The following is a 14,051-nucleotide window of genomic DNA, read 5'->3' on the forward strand; positions in this document are numbered from 1 at the left end:
TAGGTGGCTCAGTGCGAACTTGGCGAAATATTTCATGACTGTTACTTTACTCAGTAAAAAATAAGGCAAACCGTTTCATGACCATTGGCTACCTGAATGAGAAGTTAAGTGCTCAGAGCTGCTGACTCGATCTCACGCACTGAACGTGCGTGAGTCTCGCGCATAATTTTCATGCTCTCGTACCCACGTTGGGTTTCTCATGCTGAAAAAAAAATCATAAAATTAATTTTTTTAAATCCTAAAAGTAGGTCAATGAATATTTCCAATCCTTATGTCCTTCCTTAACAAATACAACAGAATAAAACATTTAATGTGGGAACAATCTGAAGGATTTGATCAGCCGTTGTACTGTTGTGGCAGCAATGTCAGCCATGTGAAGGATTTAAGGCCCTGAAAATAAAATTAACGCCTTTTCTGAAATATGCCGATGAGTAGTTAAGTTAGAAAAAAATCTAAGTGCAATTTACTTACCATTTTTATGGTGCCCACTTACACCATCCATGGGCCATTTCTAATCATCATAAAAAGTGCACTCCTTTCACAATGTTCCATAGCTCCTTCACCATTTTTCCTCCTGATCAGCAGCACTCTTTACACCATTTTTGTAGTCATACAGTTTTCACTCAACATATCTTATTTATTGACCTCTCCCTGAATATATCCTTGTCCCGTGTCCCATCTCACGTATGTGTGTTTCCATTTGTTCAAGTGTCCTCGTGTTCCCGTGTTCCCGTGTTCTATTGTCTACATGCATGTAGGCTGTTTCCCTACAAGCCTCAGCTTACGTGAACAGCCACCTACTCTTCGCCCTCTCTTGGTATCATTGCTGGTTTCTAATTTCAGACATGCACGATTTTATCATCTCTATAATTACCGTCTTTTACTTGGATTCAATTTGACCTGTTTGTGAAAAGCGTGGACATAAATATTGCTTTTGAGATGAAATGTACAGGAAAGTGAATTGTTTGTATTATGACATACTAAATGTAGAGGAGAAGGGCAATTCCTTGTCAATGGAACATGCAAGAGAGGAAATAAAGTAAAGTTTGTCTTCTATATAAAGCTGAAGCAAGGAGACGATCAACAAATTTCTTAAAGTACAATGCAACATTGCGATAACACATCAAAATGCAAGTAACAATTTTCCTGCTGATGAAAGAATCAAAATTACATCACAGAGGCCAACGCGAAATGACAAGTCTCTTTATACATGTACTTTATTCTGCAAATTATTTATTTTTGCCTCTTCAAATATGCTCGTACAATGACAGAACGACTTATGTTGATTCTTTTAAAGTAACAAAACAATGTTTGGGAGTCAAACATGGAGTGTGATATAGGTCAAATGTTCAAATTTCATTCCAGTCGATTTCTTTGCTCAATTGAATATTGACACACAAAATGCAGCAATTCAGCAAACTGTGAAATATTGTGTGCGATTTACACTACAAACCAATATCAGAATGAATTCAGGCTATATAAATATAAACAAAACAGTGCACTTTATACCACAGCTGCAATTAATGGTTTCTGGGGCCAACCCACTTGTTTGGCACCTCATCAGCAAAGAGGAAACAGACTGGCGGGAAAAATTTCAACTTGGCACACAGGATACCGTACATTTCAGAAATAGGGTCACATGCCTGGTGGATTCCACGACCAAATGCACAGGAACCTGAGTATGCAAAAGCTTTCCATCACAAGGACACCATTTCTATGTAGAAACATGTTTTATTCATACACGGAGTGGACTGAGCACACACAATAAGAAACATGCATGAAAGTCACTTTTCATCTGAAGTGCACAATCCCATAGAGAGCTTTGCCTGGGGTGGCAGGTCGGTGTCAGCCTGGGCTTTCCCTCTGACCACCAGTGAGGGGCCTGCTTGTACACGGAGACCATCCTAGTATCATTCGCATCATTCATAGCACAGCCGGACTAATATCTGCCCAGGGGGGTGGGGGAAGCACGTGCCTCCTTTGCCTTCTGCTGGGTTTGCCAGTGGTGCTTCAAAATCCTGGTCCATTAAGTCTTATTCTGTGCCAGACTCCAGGGGTAAACAAGGCATCCGGTGAGTAAATCCAAGGCGAGTGATACCACGGGGTTCCTTGATGACGTCAACTCAGGTAGGGCCGGGGACTTCCTGAAAGCTTCATGAGAGAGCAGTAGCACATCACGCAGACCCAAGTGTTGGAACTGTCAAAGAGATCATCGTTGATAAATTGTAGTGAAATTTGAAAGCTTGGCAGAAACTTAAAAGACATATGATGCCACTTGACAATTCACAGGCAGAGGTATTCGTGTCAAGAATTGGTTGGCGTACCATCACACAGTTTGTCCAGCATTGTAAACAAGTGCTGTAAACAAGTCATTGCAAGTCAGACACAAGCCATCCACTATCAAGTTCAAGTCACAAACTGTTATTCAAGTGAAATGAAAACAAAGACACTCCATTGTATCGTACCAATACGGGCGATTCACAATACAGTGCACCACCAAGAGTTTGCCGCAGATAGGTCAGTTTTCAAGTTTATGGTCCACGCGATGCCGCCATTAAGCGTACTTTGTTCGTAATGTGGGGATATTTTATTGATTGAGGCATTCTTTGCACTACACAAAACCATCATTTCGACTTTGTTAGACCCATCTGCAATAAGCAATTTCGAATTTTAACCAAGCTTAAAAAACATTCAGAAAAACAAATTCAAGTTTTCTGCACCCAGTGCAGTTAGCAAATGAGACTTTGTCAACTATTTATCCCATAATGCTCTGCGAAAAGACCTTTACATAGCAACCTTTTGGTGGTGCACTGCATTGTGACTTGCCTGTATTCGGCATTAAGGTGTCACATAACTTTCACAAGATCCAAAACAAACATTAAACTTTATTGTAGCCATCACTGAAACATGATGGGCTACCATCAGAGATCTGAAATCATCCCACAGAATCTGTACAAGAGGAACTGACCTGCATGATCATGGCTGTTGGGGAGCCCTCCCTGGGTTGTTGCAGGGGGTCAAAGTAGACACTGACCATGAGCATGTCAGAGCCGGTCAGCCAGAGAACGATGGAGTACACAGGCAACCACCTCAGGAAATCGATGGTCTTGGTGAGAGTGCCCTCCAGAAAAATGACGGCCAGCCGATGCTGAAAAAGGAATGCTGGATCTTTCATTCAACATTCAACAATTCATGAAAGGGATACAGACATATTCTTTTGTAGAAACATGAAGGATGCTTGGTAGATCTCAAGCTGCATGTTTCACCTGTGAAATTCAGTTTTTATAGCAAGATGCTTTGTTATAACTGCATCTCTCCCTGCAGCAAATGACCACCTGTGGGGGGCAATGCGGCTTGTGTGTGTGAGATTGATAGAGGGCAAGAGAACAATTTCTTTATTATGCGTTTTACTTGTTATGGATTATGAAACCAAGGGCTCTTCAAAAGTCCACTGGCAACGTAGACTCAAGGCCTGATGAAGAAAATGTAATAGATGAGGAAGGAAAAATGTTCAGTTTTTAGAGATGAGTAGAAAGCCCCGGAATAGTATTTCCAGGGAAAATCTGTGGAATCGGGTATAAACTCAATCAACATGACCGCCCCAGTTGGGATTTGAATCTAGGCTAAAGAGGTGGAAGAGAAATTGCCACAACACCAGCCTGACCTTCTAATCTACAGCAAGGTTGTGTATAGACTGCAACAGCCTTCCAAAGAGTCAAGGAAACTGCAGAAGAATTTCACAATTAAAATCGGAGAAAACGTAAACATAACCTAGGCTCACCGTTGTGAAGACGACATAAAACAGCAACGTCGTGGGAAAGAGAAAGAGCAGGATTGTGAACAGCAGGGTACCGATGAAGAGCTGGTCCACGTCGTAGTTACAGGTGTCCACTCTCTTGCGAAGTACGTTCCACTTCTTGCCTCGGAAGAGTCGAGAGAGGGCCAGCAGGCCGGTTAGTTGGAGACGGTAAATTCTAAGGTCAGAGAAAACAAGGGAAACAAATTGATGTGATGAATCTCCAAGAGTCAGAATCACGGCTTGCCAAGTGAACTGCCCTTGGAAGCTTGCTCAAACTGAACAGCTGCATCACAAATGCTATTTATATAAGACAAGTCCACCATTGACTGCACAGCTGTAATGCTTTACTGGGCTCTTGGAAAAATGAAACTTTTTGTCATGGTGCAAGTGACTTCAGTTAAGGCTAGGAAAATTCCCACAGTCTTAGAAAAGAGGAATTGTACAGAAAACTGCAAGCATTCCAGCACGTTAATAATAACAACATAATGACTGTCTTTATGTGGCAGCAAATTACCAGGAAGAACAAGGCTCTTATTATTGCTAATCAAAGGGCTACAACCTGTCCTAAAACCATCTTAGCTCCTTGGGGAATATACAGCTTAATGCTGCCAATTCTGGTACAAATAGATAAGCAAACATCTCTGAAGTACAGTTCTGCACTTTGTATCCAACCCCATCATCCTATCCTCTACAATTCTACCCCCATCATCCATATCCCATCATCCCATATCTACCATGTCTCCTTTGATTCCCCCCCCCAACACATATATCTCAAATCCTGCATCAACCTTATCTTTCCATCCATCACTCCACCCCGTCCCCATCATCCTATCCATCTCCTACTTTGCCCCCGTCCCCATCATCCCATCCATTTCCTACTTTGCCCCCGTCCCCATCATCCCATCCATTTCCTACTCCACCCCCACCATCCCATCCATTTCCTACTCCGCCCCCTCCCCATCATCCTATCCATCTCCTCCTCTGCCCCTCCCCATCATCCTATCCATCTCTTACACCACCCCCTCCCCATCATCCCATCCATTTCCTACTCCACCCCCCACCATCCCATCCATTTCCTACTCCGCCCCCTCCCCATCATCCTATCCATCTCCTCCACCCCTCCCCATCATCCTATCCCTCTCTTACACCGCCCCCTCCCCATCATCCCATCCATTTCCTACTCCGCCCCCGTCCCCATCATCCCATCCATTTCCTACTCCACCCCCCACCATCCCATCCATTTCCTACTCCGCCCCCTCCCCATCATCCTATCCATCTCTTACACCGCCCCCTCCCCATCATCCCATCCATTTCCTACTCCGCCCCCGTCCCCATCATCCTATCCATCTCCTCCTCCACCCCTCCCCATCATCCCATCCAGTTCCTACTCCGCCCCCGTCCCCATCATCCCATCCATTTCCTACTCCACCCCTCCCCATCATCCTATCCATCTCCTCCTCCACCCCTCCCCATCATCCCATCCATTTCCTACTCCGCCCCCGTCCCCATCATCCCATCCATTTCCTACTCCACCCCTCCCCATCATCCCATCCATTTCCTACTCCACCCCTCCCCATCATCCCATCCATCTAATACTCTGCTCCCTCCCCACCATTCCCTTCACTCCGTAGTCTTGCTGTCCCATCAAGCCCAACCATTATGCAAACCTTATCCAGCATTTCATTCACTTTCTACATACATGTACCTTGTCTCCATGATCCTCCTACATAGGCTCGCACTTGCTTCGCAGCTCACCAAAAATGGACCCCTTATTTTCTGGAATTACCCATATCTGTTCTACCTATTTTGGAATGTTCTTTGGGAAAAACCGTTAAAAGTAATCCTTGAGAGCAGTCCACCCTTTGGTCCAGTAAAATTTTACTTGAAACTTCAATGTGCTGATGTAGGTTGGACAGAGAGGCTGTGGTAAAATATCTTCCTCAGGGACACACCATTGCAGCCAGTATGAACATTTTCTTTGTAATAACACAAGGGTTGTTACACAGAAACATGAGATTTTGTGTTTCACCTGGCGGCATAGACATAGAAGCAGTAGATGTGGAAGGTCAGCATGGACACCATGTCACACGCTACGGCCAGGATGACAGATACCCCCAGACAACCCGTCAGAGACATGCACCAAATCACCCAGCTGAGCACTGGCTGCATGGCGGACAGATAACCTAGGGACAGAGACTGCAATGTTACAAGCAGAGCTGCAGCAAGAGAAGTTATCATTCCGTCTATTACAAAGCAAATTACAAGTTCAATACAGGTAGGGCAAGGAACGCACAGTGACTAAACAACATCAACTGTCACCAGTCAGTTGGACGGCCTTTGACAGAGTAATGAATGGTGCAGGATTCTCTTGTAAACAAGTAAACAAGACTTCACAAAACTATGTGACACTGCATGCAAATGATTCCATTTCTTCATTGTCTTCTGTCAGTTGCTTCTGGCTTACAAGGTTACAGTATCATCCTCAAGGGAGCCTTGGTGAGATTGAACACCAGAAATAGGAAGTACAAATAAGGGTAAGAATCAATAAGCCATTTGCGAGTTGCATTTGAATAAAATCTGGTGCACTGAGTTATATGACTGCACATAAACATAACGATTTGAATTCCCCAAACAAAAGACACTGTTGTTATACCTTGTGAATCGGGGCAAGCTTTCGCATAGCGACCACCGTCTCTGAAATGGACTGGTGCCATTGTGCCCTTCTTATCCACTGAGAACAGTGCATTGTTGCAAGGCGTCTCTTATGTAACTAAGCAAAAGCATGCCTCGAATCACGAGGTATAGCAACGGCGGTTTTAGTAAGGAGAATTCAAGTCGGTATGTTCACGTGAATTTAAAGAACTCAGTGTACCAGATTTTGGTCAAAGTTAACTTGCAAAAGGCTTATTAACTCAGGATCAAACATTCAAAAAACTGTTCGCCCTGACTGTGAATCATTAATGTAAAATGCTCCTTGTGTTGGTGTTTATATTTTCATCACTGACGCACACTGCTCACAGTCCCAACTTATTACATTTACCATTTTGGCATTGCAAAAAATCAAATTTAGGTACATTTAGTTTAAATCTAACAGTCATGGAATAAGACAGAATCTGCCATATTACATCATCAATGCATTAATAAGGTGCACAGTGCATGTGTCTAACAATATCCATCATTCACAGATGCTGGTATATTGCCATCTTTATCTGTTTTTCTTTCTTTATTTCTTACCAATCCAAAGGTAGACATGATACAGGAAGAACTGGCCCAGAAAGTGAGCAAGGGCGCTGTTCAATTTCAGGCCAGCTGGGGCTCCCATCAGCCACTGCAGCAACGTCTGCAGAGACCCGGCAGTTGTCTTTAGTTGCAAAAACAAAACAAACAAAAAAAAGATGAGTGAGAGCCCTACAGCCCCAATTTGTAAACAGCTGAAGTTTGACCCTTAATCCCTCAGCCCGCTTTTCAGCTGTTATTCTCTGCCCACGCTCGAGTGAACACGGTGAAAGAAAGCATACCCTGGCTCTTGTATATATGGTGATTGGCCTTTGTGTGTTGCCAAGAAATGAAAAGGCCGAATTTGCATCATAATCACCAGCTTCACAATAGTCCCCCACTTTGAAAAGAGGCAACGGAAATGTGGAAGCGTGAATAGAGCCGCGTGTCACCAAACAATGAGCCTTTTCACAGTGTAAATCAAAGCATGCAGAGCTCGCAGGGCCACAAACCGAGAATTTGCGGTTTGGCAGGTGGCCTTCGTGACCAAGCGAGGCTGGAATTCTCGGAGTTCCCTTTCAGAAAAAAGTCCCGGCGTCAAGGGGTTAATAGCTGACAGTAGTTTCGCGCACGATTGTAGACCAATGGGGCCAACCTACAAAATGAGTTTGAAGTCACCAGATCTACTTAAAGCCCTTACATAATCTTCCATGACAGAAATCCACAAAAACAGGCAACTTGCCACCTCCATTCAGTCCATATTCATCGGCATGTCATCCCAAAATGGTATCTCCTTATACGCACATGGAAAGTGGAGTTGTGAAGGAAAAATTCCTTAAAATGCTTGAAATAATTGCATGACATTCCTTAAAATGCTTAAAACACTTGACATCTGGTCCCAATTAAATGTTAATAGCATCATTCTTCCAAACCTAATCTAAGCATGAACAGTGTCTAGATCAGTGACAAGATCCATTAGGCCATGGGTGGGACATACATTGGCCGAGGACATGATCCATTCTGCCCAGACATCTGGCCAGCTGTTGTGATGAATCCAGCACATCAGAGACACTCCCAGCAGCACGTCTAGCAGAAGGTATGTAAACAGGTTACAGGTCCTTACAGGAAAAAAAAGAGCCAAACCATTGTTCTTGAATTAATATGTTTGATAGGGTCATTTTGAGCACAAAAACTTTGAGTGAAGGAAAGGCAAAATGTGGTACAGTATCTTGCTCAGGAACACTGACGAGGGACTTCTCATCCAAAGCCCATTTCAAAGAGAGGCTATGGCCAGAAATTACTGCTTGGGCAAATTTCACAGGCTAAGCAAAAATCAATGAATAGAAAGTTACAAGTAAGCAATTCTCACAGTGTTTATTCTAATCAAAGGTTTCACAGGTTTAGGAAATTCTGATGTTCAAAGTCTCCACAAACTTGACCACTGCAGGTCAAACTCTACCAATTTTACAACAAAGCTCTTTTGGAAGGAACCACTTCCGGAATTAAGTTTCTGAGCATTTCTCCATCAAAATGCGACCAATATCCGACTATTATGCCCCTCTAGGATGCAAACCCACTCCAGTCTTTTCCAAACTAATTTGCTTCCATCCCAGAGCTCAGACTGGCAAATTTCATCGACCAGAGCAGCTTACCTCAGATATTCAAGTCTTTTTGAAAAGCTGGTCTGTTCCACTGGTTCTCCTCTGCCTGTGTGCCTCTCACCACCAGTAGTGGTGTACGCATCCAGCAAGTCTTGTACGTGATTGTACTTGGCCTGTATCTGACAACCTGTCTGGGTGAACGTCAGTGCTCTCTGGAAACTTGGACTGCTTGACAGTCTGCCCAAAGAGAAAAAGAAATGACCGCCTAAGATGAACTCAAAACTAACACAGTCAAATCTCATTAATATGAGATCCTTCAGACTCGGGAAATTACCTTGTTATAACAGGAACCATGTGTGTTAGGAATTAAAACAATGAAACACAAAGGACTGGGGCCCAAATACATGTATGTCCTTGTTTTTAGCAGAAACTTGTATTAACAGAGCTAGTACTAATGAGGTTCCACTGTAGTATTTTTCATAATTTCCTGCCTTCCTTTCACAAACAATTTCAGGAAACAAAAGTAAATTGAAATTGGAGGATTTTGAACTGTTTGGGTTAATTCAACAACCAAAACCAAAGATCTTCATTCCATTTCAAAGTCTGCCCAATCTAAACACTTGTTTAACTTTGAAAGATTATTTCCCTACACAACACTCAGTTCACTTAAACTGTCGAGGCATTTAGCATCACAGAACCTTCCTAAAGCCTACAAAATCCTTCTATTTGTATGAAATCTATGCATGATCTCACACTTGACTAGACAGCATACGCAAGCCCCATGCACATTAAAGTGATTTGATTGTTCTTTCCTAAATCCTGCAAAATGCTCTAAAACTTCAAAGTAAATTTTGAAGGATGGGGCAATTCATTAATTACTGCATCAAATATAGGGCTCGCCAACGACTGATAAATAAGTCTTGAGGCTGCAAATTCAGAAGGAAGAGTACCACTTGACAACAGTGTAAAACTCATTATATTAAGGCCGCTAACTCATTTTTCTGGGCAAATCTTTGCAGCACTGTGGACATTCCTGTGTTATGCAGGTCCATGAAGATGGTTTCAAGATCCTACAAAAAATCACCTGTGGCAAAGCTTGCTCCGGAATGGCAGTAAGACGAGGGTTCCCATGGAAACCAAGACGGACGTAAGAGATGCAAGGAGCCCAGGGATAACTGACCATATGCCACCTTGAGTCTTGACATCCATGGAGATGTCCCAGTCCTTGAACATACGTAACTGCTGCACCCCTTCTTGAATAACCGACAGGACTGTTTCAATTTGAAGACCCATTCTCTGCGGTTGGACTGTGCCATCACCTCTTTCCCCAAATGTGGACGGGTCAAACGAACTTAAGCCGGACGATGTTCTCATTACACCACTCTTATTTGGCAGCGAGCATGCTGATATCTGTCTCTGGTTGTACAGGATGAGGACGGGGTCTGCCGATGTGGCTTCGCAATCTTCTAACAGCATGCACGTGGGTAGGCTGTAGACATCGGGTCTCGTGAGCTCTAGGCAGAATCTCTCCGAGGCCTGCCGGCCAAGCTGCTGTATCACGGCCCTGTTTGGGTCCCCCTGGTGGGTCAGCGAGCCAACTACAGTCAGGGGTCGCTGTCTGGTGATTGTCTCCATCTGCAAATTTGACAACGGCTGACTGTGCAAACTGCCTAGCAACTGAAGTTAGCTCCAACAAAGCCTACGGTTTAGCTAAAATTGAAGTCATTTTGCCCGCTTGGGAAAGAATTTATGCAACCAAAGCATCAGTCTCTGGGTCATTCCATGAGGTTGGGGCACAATATGGGACGGTGTCAATTGTTACATGGGTTCCATAAAAATGAGCAGTTATTTCCCTGCATATGGATTCAAAATTGACATTGTTATACATCTTGCAAGGCACGGGTGTGTTTTATTTTTACAAAGTAAATGTCCTACTCTGCAGGTCATGAGAGGTGGCAAAAGTTACCCATGCAACAAGGACACCATCACAAATTGTGCCCCAACCTCATGGAATGACCCCTCTCCCAACTGTTAGTCTATCAATCTCTTTTCATCCATCTCTTCTCTCTCTTTTTTTCCATCCCAAACCCCCACCCTCCTCCTACTGAGACGTGTTTGATATGAACGTACGACAACGAGAAATCTTGCCTGTTTAGCTCACTGTTGTCTCCTCAACATGTAAGAGTGTACGTAGAGGTTCATTCATGTCAGGTTCAGAAAAGTGTAACCACGTTCTTTACTGGAGTGAATGGTTCTTGCATATCTGCTAAAGTTTCAAAACTCTCAGTATCCAGTTATTCAAAATGGCATATTTTGGACGGAGTGGAAGTTTTTTAACACACCTGCAGCCATCTCAGTATTTCATGCAGATCAAACGGCAAGTGGACCACAGCCAGGACATAGATGGTGTGCAGTCGAACATCTATCCAACCAATGCACAGACCACTCCTGGCACTGATGATGCAGTCGGGAAAGAAGACCCTCATAACAGAGGAAGGCAAGGTCTTCTAGACAATCGAAGATTCACTCAAGCTAAACGATCAAAAGATGAACATGTATTTATAAGGCAATATCAAACTTGAAAAGGCAGTGGATAAACCGATCCCTAATATGTCAGTGCTCTTGTATTGGCAAGGCATCCTTCATGTAACATATGTGGTGAGTGTTGGTCAGTTATTTAAAATTTTACTGCAACAAATTTTCACGTTGCTTGCAGCCCACACTGTCACTGTGAATTCCTATTCATGAGATGGAATTCTGCCATGAATCATGACAAGAAAGTAAGATGTTCTGCAATTCGTAATGTCAATTTCAAACCAAAAAATAAAAGTGCCATTTTTCTGGGGAATGAAAAAAAATACAATTGCCAGCACACAGATTTGAACCCACACCATTCAGTAGAGGCGCACATCACAACTAAGACATCTCAGAGACTGTCCTTGTGTTTGGAGAAGTCCCTTTATTCAAGGACAAAATCAGTCCCCGGAAAGAGAGAATGTCCCTCTAAACGGGGACAATTTTTTTCAAGTGGGCATGAGGATCTCTTAATGTCTTAATTGGATTCGGCAGAAGAAAACATTGAAAGCTGCTGTTTAAAAAAAAAATCTACAGTTTACTTCTAGGATTACAGGCAGGAGTTTGCAATGGAACATAAAAGGTGGGAAAAAGACCGCATCAAAACAATTTCTGAAAGTCAATTCTTTATGACATAGTTAATCAAGCGACATGGCAGAAAGTTCATAAAAACAACTTAAATAACTAAATATGAATGGAAAATAGGAGAGAAAAAATTGATAATAGCATGTGAATATTTCTGGCCTAAGCCCACTTGGGAAAAATGTTCCCTTTTAAGGAGACATTCTCTCTTTCAGAGGATTAGTTTTGTCCTCAAATGAAGAGACTTCTCTGAATACAGGGACAGTCCCTGAGTTGCATTGTGCATCTCTACTGCCCTTGCACTGACAGCCTTACACCTCAATCATTGTTCTTAGAACGTTACATTGTTATGTTATCAGTCATGTCAGTTCAACGTTGGCTTTATAATACAAACTGTGTGCCTGATGTTCACGGAAAAACACACGGAATAAGTTGGGCGTGATGCTGTTTGAAATCTCCAACTTGACAGCCTTCCACAGCCATGAATTAGAATGGGAAATCACCTGTGTAGATGAAATTATGGACAGATCGAGTGATCGCACGGATTGACCTTGACCTACATCTAGCCGAGGTCTTCATTACGTTACGACTGGGCGCGTATAACGTCCAGGTTGAAATTTCAGTTGCAAAATTTTTCACCCCTTTTCGACCCTTCATATCCTGGACTCCCTCCGTCATGTACATGTACAAGTAGAACAGTCAGGGAGTCCACACCTGACCTGGGCTACATCATGTATTGCTATACCACGGTCATAGATTGTGAATTTTTATTGGAACTTGTGAACTGATAACATGACTGTTACAAGCGTACAGTCGCGCACAGTGGCAATGTTGCCAGGCCAAAAAAAAAAAGATGGATCATGGTGATCTTTCCCAGAGTTGATGTGTCGCGTCTACTGCATTGTAATTGTGTAAGTTTGGGTACGAGGGTGGATAGCCGCAGTGGTACTATTTTTCTTGTGGAACGAGAGTATGCTCTGATCACTGCTTCTGCTGCGATCGTCACTGCTGTTTATATGAAATGCTCACGCCATTGTTTCTTCTCGTCTGCTCTTCAATCTTGTCAATATATTTCACCGGATCTTGTTGTTAAATAATGTCTTGAGTTCAACCACTAGACAAAACCCCCATCCTTTATGGATCACAGGTTTCTCGATTAAATACGTTTGTTATAAATCCTAGATTTCTCCCCTCCTGCAAAAAAATAAAAACATCATACATCAGTCAACGAAGGACATCACAATCAAAACTTTTCCTTGACATTTATCTTTTCCTACCTCCATGATCTAATTTACTGTTCACATTTCAATTTGTCAAAGTGTTTTAATTGATCTTGCAATAAAATATGCACATATTACAGATAAAAAACAATCGTCACGGTTGCCCCCTCGGGCGTACAAAACACCAATGACGGAAAAATCCAGAATTCGTGTCTAAGGCATTTCTGTAACGACTGACTTTTACTGAGATGATATATGATGAGAAAAGTGGAGTCAGGATGCAACATTTTTCCCCAATGACCCCTACACCGCAGGCAACAATTGTTAACTCACATAACTGTACATGTAGCCTGTAGGCCTAGTATGACCATGGACATGATGGAGGTAGGAATGATATCGCGCCTAACACTTTGCTAACAAAAAATGGGAGGCCGAATTCCCCAACGTACGGAAACAATCCCTTAGAAACTAATATTAGAAATAATAAATAAAACAAAGACGGTCAGCAACTTTACTACCGTGCATTTTTTGCTTAATACTGTAACGAAAATAATCAAACCTGGGTTTTCCGATGGGCCGGTTGTTCAAGGTGGAATAGTGCCACCAAGAGTTTCAATGTAAAACGTAAACAACACAAGCCACGTGCAAGTCGGGAAAAAGTTGCGTCTAATTTTCCACCAAGCCACAAATAACAGTAATGAAACAATTTTTCCAGTCTTCCAATGAGGAGCCAATGTACTTGCGCGAATTGATTTGCCTCCATTTCCAATGAGCAAGCTACCGGTCGTGAAATAATATTTGCCTAACTTGCCGTACAGATGCTGACGGTCAGAAGATGGTTGCCTAACTTTCCACAGGGCCAGCCCATGCAGTGCCAGGCTCTGAGCAACTTTGTCAAAATTTTCACGGACTTGGGCGAGTTTTCAGCTGAGAGGTATAACGGAAAAAAAAGGGACATAATGCATGATGAATGACTTGTTGTTTTTCTCCTCCAGGTCTATGGTCTTCTTTAAACTGAGAAAGTATGGCAATACTTGTACTATTTTTGTTTATCTCAGT

At 42.8% G+C, this 14,051-nt stretch overlaps 1 protein-coding gene across 6 annotated transcripts; it reads right to left on the bottom strand.

The window, feature by feature from the left end:
* Positions 1-1,199: 1,199 nt before the first annotated feature.
* Positions 1,200-13,765, bottom strand: LOC110973750 (phosphatidylinositol N-acetylglucosaminyltransferase subunit Q-like). Of its 6 annotated transcripts, none has more exons than XM_087139413.1 (11): positions 13,552-13,765; positions 12,167-12,275; positions 10,959-11,148; positions 9,701-10,251; positions 8,668-8,853; positions 8,013-8,133; positions 7,034-7,160; positions 5,829-5,982; positions 3,782-3,974; positions 2,969-3,148; positions 1,200-2,197 (listed from the first exon to the last, which is right to left on the bottom strand). In XM_087139413.1, exons 3-11 carry the CDS (start codon positions 11,100-11,102, stop codon positions 2,027-2,029), a joined length of 1,827 nt encoding a protein of 608 aa, XP_086995539.1. In that variant the 5' UTR covers positions 11,103-11,148; positions 12,167-12,275; positions 13,552-13,765; the 3' UTR covers positions 1,200-2,026. The 6 variants fall into 6 exon arrangements, with proteins under 6 accessions (XP_086995539.1, XP_086995540.1, XP_086995537.1 ...); XM_087139414.1 differs by lacking the exon at positions 13,552-13,765 and adding an exon at positions 12,802-13,529; XM_087139411.1 differs by lacking the exon at positions 12,167-12,275 and having other exon boundaries at positions 10,959-11,123.
* Positions 13,766-14,051: the final 286 nt, after the last annotated feature.

Source organism: Acanthaster planci, linkage group LG07 (assembly GCF_054643075.1).
Source record: "Acanthaster planci isolate LZ-2023a linkage group LG07, COTS_SCS, whole genome shotgun sequence".
Classification (NCBI taxonomy): domain Eukaryota; kingdom Metazoa; phylum Echinodermata; class Asteroidea; order Valvatida; family Acanthasteridae; genus Acanthaster; species Acanthaster planci.

Excerpts from the sequence above, each read along its gene's own strand:
- LOC110973750 (XM_087139411.1), bottom strand. The coding sequence starts at position 13,755 with ATGGAGGCAAATCAATTCGCGCAAGTACATTGGCTCCTCATTGGAAGA. Across the intron at positions 5,983-7,033 it reads TCATGTCTACCTTTGGATTG|GTTATCTGTCCGCCATGCAG; the intron begins GTAAGAAATAAA and ends CTCTGTCCCTAG. Across the intron at positions 2,198-2,968 it reads CAACAGCCATGATCATGCAG|TTCCAACACTTGGGTCTGCG; the intron begins GTCAGTTCCTCT and ends TCTCTTTGACAG.